At 42.9% G+C, this 18,071-nt stretch overlaps 1 protein-coding gene across 1 annotated transcript in view; it reads left to right on the top strand.

The window, feature by feature from the left end:
- Positions 1–18,071, top strand: part of DNAH6 (dynein axonemal heavy chain 6) — a 182,414-nt gene that overhangs the window by 77,089 nt on the left and 87,254 nt on the right. Inside the window, exons 43-48 of the mRNA XM_077818058.1 lie at positions 755–901; positions 992–1,065; positions 2,970–3,124; positions 9,041–9,272; positions 14,930–15,082; positions 15,538–15,678. Of these exons, the coding sequence (XP_077674184.1) occupies positions 755–901; positions 992–1,065; positions 2,970–3,124; positions 9,041–9,272; positions 14,930–15,082; positions 15,538–15,678 (902 nt within the window). The remainder of the gene's footprint in view (positions 1–754; positions 902–991; positions 1,066–2,969; positions 3,125–9,040; positions 9,273–14,929; positions 15,083–15,537; positions 15,679–18,071) is intronic.

Consider the following 18,071-nt stretch of genomic DNA (forward strand, 5'->3'; position numbering starts at 1 on the left):
TGGAGGCAAAATACTTAATTAGATGTCTGATCCATAAAACCAATTTTATGTTCCTAGTATTTTAATCTCTGTTTGTTTCACGTCAGTGCTTGTGTGCAATATATATTCTTATAAATATTATAAGAACATTATAAATAGTTTTATGATGTTTTGTGTGAGATAGATGATGTTGGTAGATGGTGTATATGTACAATATTGTTAGAATTAATAACAATCATAATAAATTCAATATTCCCTCCACTTTTACTCTGCTGATCTCTTCTATATAGGCCATATCCTCTATTAACTTCCCAGTTGTGATTTTTTTTGCCACCATCTCTGTAAAGCTAGTCAGCTCTTAACTCTGTTTCTGTATACATAAAAATAGGAGCTTGATTGCTTCATTCCTAATCTTGTACTTTTGCTGTATTTACATAACAATGTCTTGCAATTTAATTACCTCCTTCTTTCCTTCCTGCTACAACCACCTCATCTTGTGTAAACATTCTCTCCAGATGTTCATGTGTACTTCAATTTTCAGTGTAACATGCCCCTTTTCTTCAATATGTTTCTTTCTAATTAGTGTCTGATCCTGTTGAGGCACTCAGAATCTTCAGCTACCGCTAAGGCCTTTGCAACTGATCCAGGAAATTCTTTTCACAATCGTAAATTATCTTTCCAGTGTTTTTAAAATGTTTGTTTCAACAGTGTTTAGAAAGTGAAGATCAGAATTTGTTATGTTAGTGAAAGTATTATTCGTGTACTGTACACACAGGCATTCTCCAATGTGATCCTGGAGCAGTCAGAGACCAAACGCAGATCTTCAGACTCTTTTGCCATGAGTGTCAGAGAGTATTCCATGACCGCCTCATCAACAGTGAAGATAAACAGTATTTTCATTCTATGTTATCTGAAATGGCCAGTAAGGAAATCAACTTACTCCATTTGTATTACATTAGACATGTAAATATATGTTACAAAAACCTATCTAATCTAGAATTTTAATTTGTAGGCAAACATTTTGCAGTCCCAGTTGACCCAGATTACTTTGTAAGAAAACCAATCATCTTTGGGGACTTCCTTAAAGTAAGTCTATCATAAGCCTAAGTTTTCATAGAATACTGTTTACTTTCTGTTTGTTTAATATAACTGCAGGGTTTATAAAGTGTAGAGGCAAAATATAAACACTATGATTTCAGCATAAACTAATCCTAAATTCTATGGGCTTGATTCACTGACACAATAAGCAGGAACATCTCCATGGAAGTGAATAGCATTTTGCCTGTTATACCAAAAGTGACTGTGGCCCTTTATGTTATATTTAGAAGAGAAGTAGTCCTTTTGCATCTTGATAAAATGTCTGCATTAGCAAAAATGGGATTTCACACAGTTCTTCTGACTGCAGACCACCTTTCAGGGAACTAGCGTAATAAAACTAAGCTGCATACAGATAATCTGAGAACTGGCCCCCCTATATTAGGAAGAGGTGAATAGTCTTCTGCCTAAAAGTCAGACATAGTAGCTAATGTACTTTCACTGGAGGAAGTTGTTAATGTTTTCACAGCCTCTGTTACTAGTGACCAAAGAGAATCATTCAAACTGAGGAATGGCAAAATTAAGTGATCCTAATTGTAAAATAGGTGGCTGAAATAAGTCTGGTTCTCCTTCATAAAGTTGCTTCCCCCTCCCCCCCCCAAGATATGTGGGGACAAGAGAAAGTGATTTCACCAGGTACTTTCCATTACAGAGTGCACTAAGAAATCGCAATAAGGGATAGCAAATATTCTTTTGAAACAATATGGTATTCCAGGGACAGAAGTAGATTCCAGGTAGATATTTGATCTTTGGATCCTGATGGGAATGGATAGGAAAGGAAGCCATCAGTGGTACAATTTATGACTTATGGCAAGGACAAGCTAAATCTTTAAAGGATATTTTTAAAAAGCTAGAGGCAGGTATAAATATGCAAGCAAGAGTCAGGCTAGGGATAACCTCATTATCCCTAGCCTGACTCTTGCTTGCATATTTATACCTGCCTCTGGAAATTTCCACTATGTACATCCGATGAAGTGGGTGTTCACCCATGAAAGCTTATGCTCCAATATATCTGTTAGTCTATAAGGTGCCACAGAACTGTTTGCCACTTTTGCAGATCCAGACTAACACGGCTACCTTTCTGATACTTAAAAAAACTAGTAGCATTTAACAAAGATTATACTAGGAAAGGATTTAAGTTCCATCATAAGCACTCAACTAGATAGATCAGATAGCAAACTGGGGGCAGTTTAAGGGACAAGTGTGCATATTAGCAAATATATCCAGGACAAAGGCCTCAGGGACCTGTGGAGAGAAATTATTTCTCTCACAGAGTTTACATGTTCAATTTTCATTCTTTTTCTCTCTACACAAGGACAGCTTTTAAATTACTTTGACTCACTTCTGCAAGCAGTAACTGCTGCCTTGTGAGGAAATCTTTTGCAATTAGCCCCAGCTGAGATCTCATTATGACATTTACTGGGTAGGGAAGGATTCATGTGGAATGCAGGTTACAACTGAGTAAAAGAGGCTAGTAAGTGAGAGGAAAAACACAACAACTGAATTCTTTGAACTAAACGCTAGGGGTGATTTGGTAAAAAATGAGGTCTGGAGCATAGCTAAAGGTGTGATTAGAGGTCAGTTCCAAACTTTAGCCACAGGTATGAAAGAATTGGAGAAGTGAGACTGCTCTTAACAGACTGCAAAGCTAAAATGAAAATGGATTTAATGCCTGAATTGTTTTTCTTAATTTCCCCAGAGAACACATTGAAGTCAGTGGGAACTGCTGGGAATTCAGCACTTAGGGTGCCATTCAAATGCCTAACTATGGATTTAGGAGCCTACCTCTAGGACCCAAGTATTGAAAATCTTGACTAATAATTTGTGGAGATTTTAAGCACTATAATTTCTGTCCATTCATTTTCTCTTATTTTCCTCAAATAATTTTCTTTCAGGTTGGCGCAGAAAAAGCTGATCGAATATATGAGGATCTGACTGATACGGAGAAGATTATATCAGTTTTACAAGACTATCTGGATGACTACAATATAACAAACTCTAAGGACACAAAGCTGGTGTTCTTCCAGGATGCCATTGAGCATGTTTCAAGGTACAGGACTGTTTAGTTAATACCTAGGCAGTATCATTGTTTTAAGGTAAAAATCAGATTGGTGTAAACAAGTGAATTTAAGTCATTTTGAGAAGAATTTAAATTGTGTGACTAATCACAGGTTTACACAGTGAAAGGATGCATTAAAATACATGGAGAATTAACCATGGAGTCCCTAATAAGCAAACATATTAAATTCATCTTGCCTTCAAATGCAAACTGATGGTCAACCTGAGATGGAAGGAGGTAATTGTCAGTCCATGAAAATGGTATAATCCCATGCTGAACCCTGAATCAAGAGTGTGCCCAGCTGCATGAGCTGAGTGAACAACCATCTGCCATAGCCCTCTGATCATCATGATACCCATGAAATCCTATGCTGCTTCAGAAGACCTGCCATCAACATAGACATTGAAATCACTGGGCACTGTCAGACTCTGCAACTCCATTGGCACTTAGATTTTTACATACAGATTTAGGAGTCTAATTTAAGGCACCCAGATACAGAAGTTTTGGTCTTAGTGAATAGAGAACCAAATATTCAAAACATGGTCTCCATTTGTGTGTATGAACTTGGCAGATGCAATCTGCAGCTAGACAGATACTACACTGATATGTGTTTCTGGAACAAATCTGTATACTTGTCACTTGTGCACACAAAATATAGAATTTACAGAAATTAGAATCATAGAATATCAAGGTTGGAAGGGACCTCAGGAGGTCATCTAGTCCAACCCCCTGCTCAAAGCAGGACCAATCCCTAACTAAATCATCCCAGCCAGGGCTTTGTCAAGCCTGACCGTAAAAACTTCTAAGGAAGGAGATTCCACCACCTCCCTAGGTAACGCATTCCAGTGCTTCACCACCCTCCTAGTGAAAAAGTTTTTCCTAATATCCAACCTAAACCTCCCCCACTACAACTTGAGATCATTACTCCTCATTCTATCATCTGCTACCACTGAGAACAGTCTAGATCCATCCTCTTTGGAACCCCCTTTCAGGTAGTTGAAATCAGCTATCAAATCCCCACTCATTCTTCTCTTCCGCAGACTAAACAATCCCAGTTCCCACAGCCTCTCCTCATAAGTCATGTGCTCCAGTCCCCTAATCATTTTTATTGCCCTCCGATGGATGCTTTCCAGTTTTTCCACATCCTTCTTGTAGTGTGGGGCCCAAAACTGGACACAGTACTCCAGATGAGGCCTCACCGATGTCGAATAGAGGGGAACGATCACGTCCCTCGATCTGCTGGCAATGCCCTTACTTATACAGCCCAAAATTCCATTGGCCTTCTTGGCAACAAGGGCACACTGTTGACTCATATCCAGCTTCTCATCCCCTGTAACCCCTTGGTCCTTTTCCGCAGAACTGCTGCCTAGCCATTTGGTCCCTAGTCTGTAGCGGTGCATGGGATTCTTCCATCCTAAGTGCAAGACTCTGCACATGTCCTTGTTGAACCTCATCAGATTTCTTTTGGCGCAATACTCTAATTTGTCTAGGGCCCTCTGTATCCTATTCCTACCCTCCAGTGTATCTACCTCTCCTCCCAGTTTAGTGTCATCTGCAAACTTGCTGAGGGTGCAATCCACACCATCCTCCAGATCATTAATGAAGATATTAAATAAAACCGGCCCCAGGACCAACCCTTGGGGCACTCCGCTTGATACCGGCTGCCAATTAGACATGGAGTCATTGATCACTACCTGTTGAGCCCATCAATCTAGCCAGCTTTCTATCCACCTTATAGTCCATTCATCCAGCCCATACTTCTTTAACTTGCTGGCAAGAATGCTGTGGGAGACTATGTCAAAAGCTTTGCTAAAGTCAAGGAATAACACATCCACTGCTTTCCCTTCATCCACAGAGCCAGTTATCTCATCACAGAAGGCAATTAGATTAGTCAGGCATGACTTGCCCTTGGTGAATCCATGCTGACTGTTCCTGATCACTTTCCTCTCCTCTAAGTGCTTCAGAATTGATTCCTTAAGGACCTGCTCCATAATTTTTCCAGGGACTGAGAAGAGGCTGACTGGCCTGTAGTTTCCAGGATTCTCCTTCTTCCCTTTTTTAAAGATGGACACTACATTAACCTTTTTCTAGTCGTCTGGGACCTCCCCCGATCGCCATGAGTTTTCAAAGATAATGGCCATTGGCTCTGCAATCGCATCCGCCAACTCCTTTAGCACTCTCGGATGCAGCGCACCCGGCCCCATGGACTTGTGCTTGTCCAGCTTTTCTAAATAGTCCCAAAACACTTCTTTCTCCACAGAGGGCTGGTCACCTCCTCCCCATGCTGTGCTGCCCACTGCAGTAGTCTGGGAGCTGACCTTGTTCGTGAAGACAGAGGCAAAAAAAGCATTGAGTACATTAGCTTTTTCCACATCCTCTGTTACTAGGTTGCCTCCCTCATTCAGTAAGGGGCCCACACTTTCCTTGACTTTCTTCTTGTTGCTAACATACCTGAAGAAACCCTTCTTGTTACTCTTAACATCTCTTGCTAGCTGCAACTCCAGGTGTGATTTGGCCTTCCTGATTTCACTCCTGCATGCCCGAGCAATATTTTTATACTCTTCCCTGGTCATTTGTCCAATCTTCTACTTCTTGTAAGCTTCTTTTTTGTATTTTAGATCAGCAAGGATTTCACTGTTAAGCCAAGCTGGTCGCCTGCCATATTTACTATTCTTTCTACACATCGGTATGTTTTGTCCCTGTAACCTCAATAAGGATTCTTTAAAATACAGCCAACTCTCCTGGACTCCTTTCCCCCTCATGTTATTCTTCCAGGGGATCCTGCCCATCAGTTCCCTGAGGGAGTCAAAGTCTGCTTTTCTGAAGTCCAGGGTCCATATTCTGCTGCTCTCCTTTCTTCCTTGTATCAGGATCCTGAACTCGACCACCTCATGGTCACTGCCTCCCAGGTTCCCATCCGCTTTTGCTTCCCCTACTAATTCTTCCCGGTTTGTGGGCAGCAGGTCAAGAAGAGCTCTGCCCCTAGTTGGTTTCTCCAGCATTTGCACCAGGAAATTGTCCCCTACACTTTCCAGAAACTTCCTGGATTGTCTGTGCACTGCTGTATTGCTCTCCCAGCAGATATCAGGGTGATTGAAGTCTCCCATGAGAACCAGGGCCTGCGATTTAGTAACTTCCGTGAGTTGCCGGAAGAAAGCCTCATCCACCTCATCCCCCTGATCCGGTGGTCTATGGCAGACTCCCACAACAACATTACCCTTGTTGCTCACACTTTTAAATTTAATCCAGAGACTCTTAGGTTTTTCTGCAGTTTCATACCAGAGCTCTGAGCAGTCATACTGCTCTCTCACATACAATGCATCTCCCCCACTTTTTCTGCCCTGCCTGTCCTTCCTGAACAGTTTATATGCATCCATGACAGTAATCCAGTCATGTGAGTTATCCCACCAAGTCTCTGTTATTCCAATCACATCATAATTCCTTGACTGTGCCAGGACTTCCCGGTCTCCCTGCTTGTTTCCCAGGCTTCTTGCATTTGTATACAGGCACTTAAGGTAACTCGGTGATCGTCCCTCTTTCTCAGTATGAGGCAGGAGCCCTGCCCTCTCGTACTTTCCTGCTCGTGCTTCCTCCCGGTATCCCACTTACCTCAGGGCTTTGGTCTCTTTCCCCCAGTGAACCTAGTTTAAAGCCCTCCTCACTAGGTTAGCCAACCTGCTTGCGAAGATGCTCTTCTCTCTCTTCATTAGGTGGAGCCCATCTCTGCCGAGCACTCCTCCTTCTTCAAACACCATCCCATGGTCAAAGAATCGAAAGCCTTCTCTCCGACACCACCTGCGTAGCCATTCGTTGACTTCCACGATTCGACGGTCTCTACCCAGGCCTTTTCCTTCCACTGGGAGGATGGACGAGAACACCACTTGTGCCTCAAACTCCTTTATCCTTCTTCCCAGACACACGTAGTCTGCAGTGATCCACTCAAGGTCATTCTTGATAATATCATTGATGCCCACATGGAGAAACAGGAAGGGGTAGCGATCCGAGGGCTTGATGAGTCTCAGCAGTCTCTCCATCACATCGTGAATCCTAGCTCCTGGCAAGCAGCAGACTTCTCGGTTTCCTGGTTGGTGTAGCAGATAGATGACTCAGTTCCCCTGAGGAGAGAGTCCCCAACCATCAGCACCACCCACCTCCTTCTCTTGGGAGTGGTGGTCGTGGAACCCCCATGTCCTAAGGATGCATGCCTTCCAGTCGGTGAGGTCTCCTTCTGGTCCCTTCTCTCAGATGTATCATTTAGCCAATCTCCGCATTAGTAGCTGTGGAGAGAACATGAAAATGGTTGCTTACCTGTATCTGCATTGCTGGTACATGGACGCTCCCCTTTCTTCTTCTGGAGGTCACATGCTGCCAAATTTCTTCACCGTCCTTCTGTTCCCGCTGCGCAGCCTGCTCTGAATCTTCAGAATGTTGTGTCCATAGAAGCATATCCTGACATCTATCCAGGAAATCTTCCGTTTCTCTTATGCAACGCAGGGTCGATACTTGTTTCTTCAGACCTTGAACCTTCTCTTCCAATATGGAGACCAGCTTATGCAGTCAAACCGAACCAAATTAAGTGCAAATCTTTTGGCATGTCTAAATTCTGTCATTTTAAAAGTGCACAAAAATTGTGTGTGCTAATAGTGTGAACATGCACAAATAGAGGCCAGATTGAAGAGCCTTCTTTGAAAATTTGGCCAACAATTAATTTGTAATGATGTGGCACAATTGGTAAAGGATTTAATCTAAAAGGGAGGTTTGATGTTCATGAGAGAAAGCTTCTAGAAAGCTGAAGTCCTTCCAAAATGGAAATCAGCGGTGGGGTTCATCAATATGAAACTTGGTTAAGTGGCATGTTCTTAAAGACCACGGAACGTATCTTGAAGTCCCTGTTCAGTCCAAATTCAACCTGTGCTGTTGATTTTCTCTACCCAGGTATACAATTATATATCTATGTATTATCATAATTCATAAATATTTAATAAATATATGGCACATATTTACACTAAGACTCACACCCTTCTACAGTACAGAGCAACTTGAAGTGAGAGTAAATATAATTTATGCCCACTTTGTGTCCCGTTTATGCTTCCAGAGCAGTGTAAATGAGAATAACACCCTGAATGTGCTTGGTAAAGTAAGCAATTAAAAAGAGAATTTTCCCAGCTGCCTATCCTGTAAGTTCCTCCTGCAAAAAGCCAAACAGGATTCTCCAGAAGTGTTTTCTTGGAAATTATCCATAGTAACCAACTTGTTGAAGTCAGAATATGTCAAAAGCGATTTTGAGTTAAAGATTCCCTCTGTTCGATAGCCCAGCTGAGATGGGGGATCCAGAGTACGCTGGGTGGGTTTTGACTGCAGTGTGGGGATCCCAAAAGGAGATTGAGTTTTGGGTGGGGTGAATTTATCCTGAATTAATGCAGCTAGGTCAGTCTCTGAAATGTCCCTCTGAGCTTGGCTTGTGTGAGTCTGCATGTGTTCCCTGCCTAAGCCCCTAGGCAGAGCAGGGAATGTTCTTTTCCATTGGGACCCTGGCATTGTGCAGGGGAGGCTTCCATTGTTTGGATTGCAGAATTATAGGATTTTCACTATGGTATCATGCCTGGGTGATGCTCCTGTGCCATAATGAGATAATGTGCCATAATGAGACTCCAACAAATAGTTGGAAAATTCTGTCATTTTTACTACACCTCTACCCCAATATAACGCTGTCCTCGGGAGCCAAAAAATCTTACCACATTGTAGGTGAAACCGCATTATATCGAACTTGCTTTGATCCACCGGAGCACACAGCCCCGCCCCCACAGAGCACTGCTTTACCACGTTATATCCGAATTCATGTTATATCGGGTCACGTTATATTGGGGTAGAGGTGTACTTTAAATTCTATGCTTGATTTTCCTATAGAATTGCTCGGATGATCCGTCAGGAAAGAGGAAATGCCCTGCTTGTTGGAGTAGGAGGTACTGGCAAACAGTCTCTCACTAGACTTGCCTCTCATATATGTGGATACAAATGCTTTCAGATAGAACTTAGCCGTGGTTATAATTACGACAGTTTTCATGACGATCTGAGGAAGCTGTATAAGATGGCAGGAGTAGAAGACAAAGATATGGTTTTCCTCTTCACAGACACGCAGGTATGTTTGAATGGGTCAACCAGAAAAGCAGTTGACTTTATCATTTAAAATGTTGTGGCATACACAATAAAAAGTTATTTATTTTTATATGGTGTTGTTTATATGGAGTAAGAAAATGCTTTAGAGTGAGGATCATAAGCTTTAAATCAATAAATACAATCTTATAGTAATATATAAAAGGAGGAAGTGACTCAGAGGAAGGAAGAGGAGAGTTCTTGGTAACTGAGGTAGTGTAAATGAAAGAGCTACCTCCAGCTTTAGAGAATTATGGGAAATTCATACAGGAAATTCATACAGGAATACAGGAAGAAGGAAGAGCAGGCTTGAGACTGGAGGTGAATATGGTGTCTGAAAGGAAGAGTGGGCCAAGATCATGACAGGACCAAGCACAGAGTTCAATCTTGTGCAGTGGAAAGGATGAGCGGAAGGTATAAATCTTCCCCCAGAAGTGAAAAATGAGGTCAGTAGAGCTGTTTTGATTTACATCAGTTGAGGATCTACCCCACTGACTTCTTGTTCAAGACACTCAAGAAGTATAAAATGATTGATATTAGTGAAAACCAACGATGTGATCAAGTAGGATGAAAAATGACAGGTCATGATCAGAAGCCACAAGTAAATAATTAACTATACAAGGGAAGGTATTCTTAGTACTGAAAAAAGATACAACATCTTACAGACATTATTAATATTGTATCTGTTTACTTACCATAGAAAAGTGTTATACTTTTCATACTGGAAATAGATCAGGGCATCTAAAAATACATCTGAATCTTATGATTTATTCCCAGAGCTCGGACAATATCATTTCTATGAATAAGCTGTGATCTGGAAGAGCGTTCTAGGTAGTGACTCATAAAATAAACATTGTAAATATCCCTACCTTCACAGTTTCTGTATCCTAGAATGTATCTGATTCCAGGTATCCCTGCTGTGTGTTCATTAACTTCTGAGAATTAAGTATGCTTTTCCACATTACAGCTAATTTACAGGCATGCTTTTGTGTGAGCTCTGCTATGAAACAAGCAAAATTGCTTCAAGATTTTATCATTCTTTTGGATACACTAATTTCTTCTGTGTATACTTTCAAAGCCATAATTGCAAAAGGCGTTTCTCACATTTAGCCTTCAGAAGATTATTTTGCTTGGCTCATGTTTGTTAATAGGAACTGCTTCAACTTTATGCTATAAAGCTTAGAAGTAGCCTCCTCTGAAGTTGTGATCAGTTCAGCTATTGTACAGTAAAGAACTTTTGATCTTTCTTTGGGAGCTGAAGGCCAGATTGTGAACCTTTCACTTCCATTGAGGAGCAGGTAATGATAAGTATTCCCAGTAATGGTAGTCGAATGCCTTGAGTGAGTAACTGCTCACCAATGAGAGTAAGGGGTTCACTATCTGGCCTTGAGAAACTGTTCTTTGATTAGTGCTGTAACAACTACAAATCAATTACTTAGGGCCACGTTGGGGCTAGTCTCTGCAAAAAGGAGAGGGAAGAGTTAAATTTACTGCTGTGCTCTCATTCAGTACCCACAAGGTGGGCTGAGCAGCACGGGCCCTGTTCCTAGCTAGCATCTCCACAAGCTGTTTGAATGAGGTTGGGGAGAGGGAAGGGTTGTACCCAACTCGCATCTGCAACCAGTGTTGGCTGTGCATAGCATGGTACATATATTGTACCCTCTCCAACAGTGGCAGAGCCTACTGCTTTGGCGAGTGATTCCCAGGAACCCCCTGGAGGAATTCTGGCTAACAGGGACACCAGCTGCAGCAGAACTCGCTGCACACGTTCCCATGTGCTTCTGCCTGCTGAAGGCAGAGCCTAGCCCTTATCTGAATGAATAATTCCCTGAACTACATCAGGGAGTTTCTTGAGCAAATGCTGTAGTTTCTTTTGGTAACTCTCAGTGGGATCAGAGGGTAATGGCTTGTAGAAAGTGGTGTTGGAGAGCTGCCAAGCAGCCTCTTGTTCATATTCCGACCTATTCATGATGACAACAGCACCTCCTTTGTCAGCCTTTTTGATTATGATGTCAGAGTTGTTTCTGAGGCTGTGGATGGACAGCATTTGCTCAAAAAACTCCCTGAAAAAGCACAAGATCAAATCCGCACAGACACACCCCTGGAACCCCGACCTGGGATATTCTATCTACTACCCAAGATCCATAAACCTGGAAATCCTGGGCTCCCCATCATCTCAGGCATTGGCACCCTGACAGCAGGATTGTCTGGCTATGTAGACTCCCTCCTCTGGCCCTACGCTACCAGCACTCCCAGCTACCTTCGAGACACCACTGACTTCCTGAGGAAACTACAATCCATCGGTGATCTTCCTGATAACACCATCCTGGCCACTCTAGATGTAGAAGCCCTCTACACCAACATTCCACACAAACATGGACTACAAGCCATCAAGAACACTATCCCCGATAATGTCACAGCTAACCTGGTGGTTGAACTTTGTGACTTTGTCCTTACCCATAACTATTTTACATTTGTATACCTTCAAATCAGCGGCACTGCTATGTGTACCCGCATGGCCCCAAGTATGCCAACATTTTTATGGCTGACTTAGAACAACGCTTCCTCAGCTCTTGTCCCCTAACGCCCCTACTCTACTTGCGCTATATTGATGACATCTTCATCATCTGGACCCATGGAAAAGAAGCCCTTGAGGAATTCCACCATGATTTCAACAATTTCCATCCCACCATCAACCTCAGCCTGGTCCAGTCCACACAAGAGATCCACTTCCTGGACACTACAGTGCTAATAAACGATGGTCACATAAACACCACCCTATCCCGGAAACCTACTGACCGCTATTCCTACCTACATGCCTCCAGCTTTCACCCTGACCACACCACACGGTCCATTGTCTACAGCCAAGGTCTGCGATACAACCGCATTTGCTCCAACCCCTCAGACAGAGACAAACACCTACAAGATCTCTATCAAGCATTCTTGCAACTACAATACTCACCTGCGGAAGTGAAGAAACAGATTGATAGAGCCAGAAGAGTTCCCAGAAGTCACCTACTACAGGACAGGCCTAACAAAGAAAATAACAGAACGCCACTAGCCGTCACCTTCAGCCCCCAACTAAAACCCCTCCGACGCATCATCAAGGATCTACTATCTATCCTGAAGGATGGCCCAACACTCTCAGAAATCTTGGGAGACAGGCCAGTCCTTGCCTACAGACAGCCCCCCAACCTGAAGCAAATACTCACCAGCAATCACATACCACACAACAGAACCACTAACCCAGGAACCTATCCTTGCAACAAAGCCCGTTGCCAACTGTGCCCACATATCTATTCAGGGGACACCATCACAGGGCCTAATAACATCAGCCACACTATCAGAGGCTCGTTCACCTGCACATCCACCAATGTGATATATGCCATCATGTGCCAGCAATCCCCTCTACCATGTACATTGGTCAAACTGGACAGTCTCTGCGTAAAAGAATAAATGGACACAAATCAGATGTCAAGAATTATAACATTCATAAACCAGTCGGAGAACACTTCAATCTCTCTGGTCACGCGATTACAGACATGAAAGTTGCGATATTACAACAAAAAAACTTCAAATCCAGACTCCAGCGAGAGACTGTTGAATTGGAATTCTTTTGCAAATTGGATACAATTAACTTAGGCTTGAATAGAGACTGGGAGTGGCTAAGTCATTATGCAAGGTAACCTATTTCCCCTTGTTTCCCCCCCTCCCCAGACGTTCTTGTTAAACCCTGGATTTGTGCTGGAAATGGCCCACCTTGATTATCATACACATTGTAAGGAGAGTGATCAGTTTAGATAAGCTATTACCAGCAGGAGAGTGGGGTGGGGGGAGGTATTTTTTCATGTTTTGTGTGTATAAAAAGATCTTCTACACTTTCCACAGTATGCATCCGATGAAGTGAGCTGTAGCTCACGAAAGCTTATGCGCAAATAAATTGGTTAGTCTCTAAGGTGCCACAAGTACTCCTTTTCTTTTTAGAAAAATGACAGAAAATTTTAGGGATATGTTGCGAACTGACTCATTCCACACGCTGTAGAGATATGAAATTTCATCTACCTGCTATTATGCTGTCTGCGTGAGAGATCAGAGTATACACAAAACCAGCAATAGTAGCAATCAGAGAGACCTGAACATGTTAGGATCCTGATATGTGCACCATATAAAAACTAGAAACCTGATTAAGAAGTAGAGTTTGCACAGGGGTTCTGGGTTTCTGGTAATTACCTGAATATTTCCAATAATTATTAAAAATCTCTTTTAGTTAATCTGAAAAGTGGCAGTTTAACAACCTCCCATTGTCATAACATGATACACAGACACAGCAAGGTTCAGCCTTTGTGCTGGTTACTCCAGTGTTTAATTACGCTCAGTGTTAAAAATTTGTACCTTATTTCTAATTTGAACTCTGCTAGCTTCATCTTCTAGACATTGAAAGTTATTATGTCATTGTCTGCTAGATTATAGAGCTCTGAACCATCAACAGCAGCTGGAAGCACCATTAATGCCTGGCTGAGCATGCTCCTCCTTCCTGCTCTGCTCCAGCTCCAGCTCCTCCTCCTCAGTGCTGTGTGGACCTTGCCCAGAGCAGGGAGTAAATTTGCCAGATGGGAGGTGGCTCTTGGCCACTGGGATGCCAGCGGTCATTCCTCCCCAAGCTGCACTGAGCCGGGAGCCCTGCCATTACTCCTCTCTGCAGGGCAGCTGCTTGTTCCCCACTCTGATCTCTGGCTCTTGCTCCCAGGCCCTATCCGCACCCTCCCAGGGTCTGTGAGTGCAGAAACGCCCAGTCTGCATGTTGTTAATTCAGTTAATTTCTCCTGTGGCAGTAGCTCTGGCTCCAGCTCCTTATTGCAGACACGTCTTGGGACTGACTCAGACTCACTGGCCTCACAGTGCACGGAGCCTGGGTGCTCATGCACATGCAGCCTGAGGGAAGGCAAGGGGGTCCTGGGAACAAGGGACAGAGAACAGAGTGGGGGACCAAGCAGCTTCCCCCAGTGTGGGCTGTCCCTTAGGAGGTAGGCCATGTCAGGAGATCAGGCTGTGGGTGAGAAGAACTATGATAGAAGTAGGAGCACTGATTATCTGTAAAACAGGAAGGGCTGTTATGAGGTACAGAGGGAGAAAAAGGCTATTTACCTGTTCAGAAGCAGCTACTTCTGGTGGTTGGGTTGGCGGATGAAAGTATTGGCCCTCAGTTTGAAGAGTTAACACAAAACTGACTAATATCAAAGTAGTAAAGTGACCATGAGCACAATAAACTTGACCAAATGACAAGATCCTACAGATAATATCGGTAACTTCGAAAGACCACCATCAGTGATCACACTGAACAGTGTGTGTGAATCAGATTAGAGGCCACACATTTGTAAAAACTTCTGGACATAGGTGAGAAAATGAATGGGGAAGACCTGTTTTGTTTTCCTAGGTAATATTTTGATGGTATCTGTTTCAAATATTTAAAAGGTAAGGATTTTCAAATACATTTTTCAGTTAAAAACAAAGTTTTTTCTTACAATTTTTATAGCTTATGAATACAGCACTGTTATTTTTATTTTCCTGATTGTTTTCTCCATACTTACAGAGGACACACATTAATTCATTTGACATCTAATATTTATAAAATCTTATCTGTAGATTGTTGTAGAGGAGTTCTTGGAAGACATCAACAATATTCTCAATTCTGGGGAAGTACCTAATTTATTTGAAAAAGATGAATTGGAACAGGTTCTGGCACCTACGAGACCCAAAGCTAAAGAGGCAGGAATAGCAGAGGGGAACAGAGATGAGGTAGGAGAAGTATTGCAAATATTAGTTTATTGTATCAGATAACATTGTAAATAGATGTTACTAAAATTCTTATTTTCAAAGAATTAAGTATAGACATTCTAACACATTCCTTTTATCTGTCTCTTATTTATCTAATGTATCTAATGTGAAAAGAGGAGAACATTACATTTTGTTTACACTCAGGAAGATCAATTTCCAGGACTTTTAATAAAAACTTCTGTTCTGTCACGTGTGGACAAAATATTCCTATTCCACCTTTGGAGAGAAGAATTCAGCTGTTCATAGAGAATTTCTGAGACTAGCTATAGAGGTTAGAGATGGAAATGGCCCATTAGATCGTTCAGCGAAAGCAGGGTTGTTCCCTGGAGTACATGATTGTACTAGATTTCCTTTGAGCAAACAACCTCATTGTCATCTCCTTTATTTTTCCTTTACGCTGTGTTCTTTTTAAACAGGTATTTCAATACTTTATTAACCGAGTTCGTCAGAAGCTGCATATCGTTCTCTGTATGAGTCCCGTAGGTGAAGCTTTCCGAGCGCGATGTCGGATGTTTCCGTCCCTTGTGAATTGCTGTACTATTGATTGGTTTGTGCAGGTTCGTACTAACTAGATCAACAGAGTAATAACTTTGAGATGTCTCAGTAATAAACACTGCTGTTATATATTCTATGTTATTAAAAATCAAGTAAAAATCTAGCCTCCTGAATGTCTTCTGGGACTATGTGATCTATGTGTTATTTTTCAATGATAGGTAATTCCAAGATTCTCATTAACTAGAATATCTCGAATAACTGATTGTTGTTTCTACTCAGCTGATGATAACATATTGGATCCTGGCCTCTCCTTCAGTCTGAGACATTTGACAAAACCAGAGGCAGCTCAGACTTGTCCACAGGCTCCAAGGATTGACATCCTTTCGTTCGTTGACCAGATTCTCTGCCTCCAGTGATGCGGACAAAGCAGTTCAGCAATCCTGCTTTATCCTTTGCAGTCCTCACTTTAAAAGCTGATATGGGAGCAGAAGCCGACAATCACCCCCCGCCCCCACACACTCTTTACTGTCCTTTAGGGGACTCCGATTTCCAGGTCTTTGCTCCCTAAACGAGACAAGATGCTGATCTCGGTTTGGTCCCCTCTCCTCAGTCCTGGTGCAGCAGGCCAAACAGGGAAAGCTGAAGATCATAGAATCATAGAATATCAGGGTTGGAAGGGACCTCAGGAGGTCATCTAGTCCAACCCCCTGCTCAAAAGCAGGACCCATACCCAATTAAATCATCCCAGCCAGGGCTTTGTCAAGCCTGACCTTAAAAACTTCTAAGGAAGGAGATTCTACCACCTCCCTAGGTAACGCATTCCAGTGTTTCACCACCCTCCTAGTGAAAAAGTTTTTCCTAATATCCAACCTAAACTGCCCCCACTGCAACTTGAGACCATTACTCCTTGTCCTGTCCTCATCTACCACTGAGAATAGTCTAGAACCATCCTCTCTGGAACCACCTCTCAGGTAGTTGAAAGCAGCTATCAAATCCCCCCTCATTCTTCTCTTCTGCAGACTAAACAATCCCAGTTCCCTCAGCCTCTCCTCATAAGTCATGTGTTCCAGACCTCTAATCATTTTTGTTGCCCTTCGCTGGACTCTTTCCAATTTATCCACATCCTTCTTGTAGTGTGGGGCCCAAAACTGGAGAACTGGAGTACTCCAGATGAGGCCTCACCAAGATCTAGGTGACCTTCTGAGGAGACACACAAGAGGATCACTGCCATGATTCCTGTCAGCTTGCAGACTTTTGCTTTGTCAAGTGATGGGGTTCAACGTCTACATGGCTTGTAGGAACCACTAAATCCACCCTAGCACACCAAGTCTTATCCAGAAACGTCTCATCAAAGGCTGGCCAGTTTCAATAGCAGTGGGCTTGTGGAATTCATAAAGCCATTTGATAAGGTTTTTTAAATATAATGTACTCTTTCTGCAATGGTCGAGAGAAAACATCTAGTTTGTATTGAGAATTTACCATATTTACCGGAAGTCCCAGATGACTGGAAAAAGGCTAATGTAGTGCCAATCTCTAAAAAAGGGAAGAAGGAGGATCCTGGGAACTACAGGCCAGTCAGCCTCACTTCAGTCCCCGGAAAAATCATGGAGCAGGTCCTCAAAGAATCAATCCTGAAGCACTTACATGAGAGGAAAGTGATCCGGAACAGTCAGCATGGATTCACCAAGGGAAGGTCATGCCTGACTAATCTAATCGCCTTCTATGATGAGATTACTGGTTCTGCGGATGAAGGGAAAGCAGTGGATGTATTGTATCTTGACTTTAGCAAAGCTTTTGACACGGTCTCCCACAGTATTCTTGTCAGCAAGTTAAGGAAGTATGGGCTGGATGAATGCACCATAAGGTGGGTAGAAAGTTGGCTAGATTGTCGGGCTCAACGGGTAGTGATCAATGGCTCCATGTCTAGTTGGCAGCCGGTGTCAAGTGGAGTGCCCCAGGGGTCGGTCCTGGGGCCGGTTTTGTTCAATATCTTCATAAATGATCTGGAGGATGGTGTGGATTGCACTCTCAGCAAATTTGCGGATGATACTAAACTGGGAGGAGTGGTAGATACGCTGGAGGGCAGGGATAGGATACAGAGGGACCTAGACAAATTGGAGGATTGGGCCAAAAGAAATCTGATGAGGTTCAATAAGGATAAGTGCAGGGTCCTGCACTTAGGACGGAAGAACCCAATGCACAGCTACAGACTAGGGACCGAATGGCTAGGCACAGTTCTGCGGAAAAGGACCTAGGGGTGACAGTGGACGAGAAGCTGGATATGAGCCAGCAGTGTGCCCTTGTTGCCAAGAAGGCCAATGGCATTTTGGGATGTATAAGTAGGGGCATAGCGAGCAGATCGAGGGACGTGATCGTCCCCCTCTATTCGACATTGGTGAGGCCTCATCTGGAGTACTGTGTCCAGTTTTGGGCCCCACACTACAAGAAGGATGTG

Source organism: Eretmochelys imbricata, chromosome 5 (assembly GCF_965152235.1).
Source record: "Eretmochelys imbricata isolate rEreImb1 chromosome 5, rEreImb1.hap1, whole genome shotgun sequence".
NCBI lineage: Eukaryota > Metazoa > Chordata > Testudines > Cheloniidae > Eretmochelys > Eretmochelys imbricata.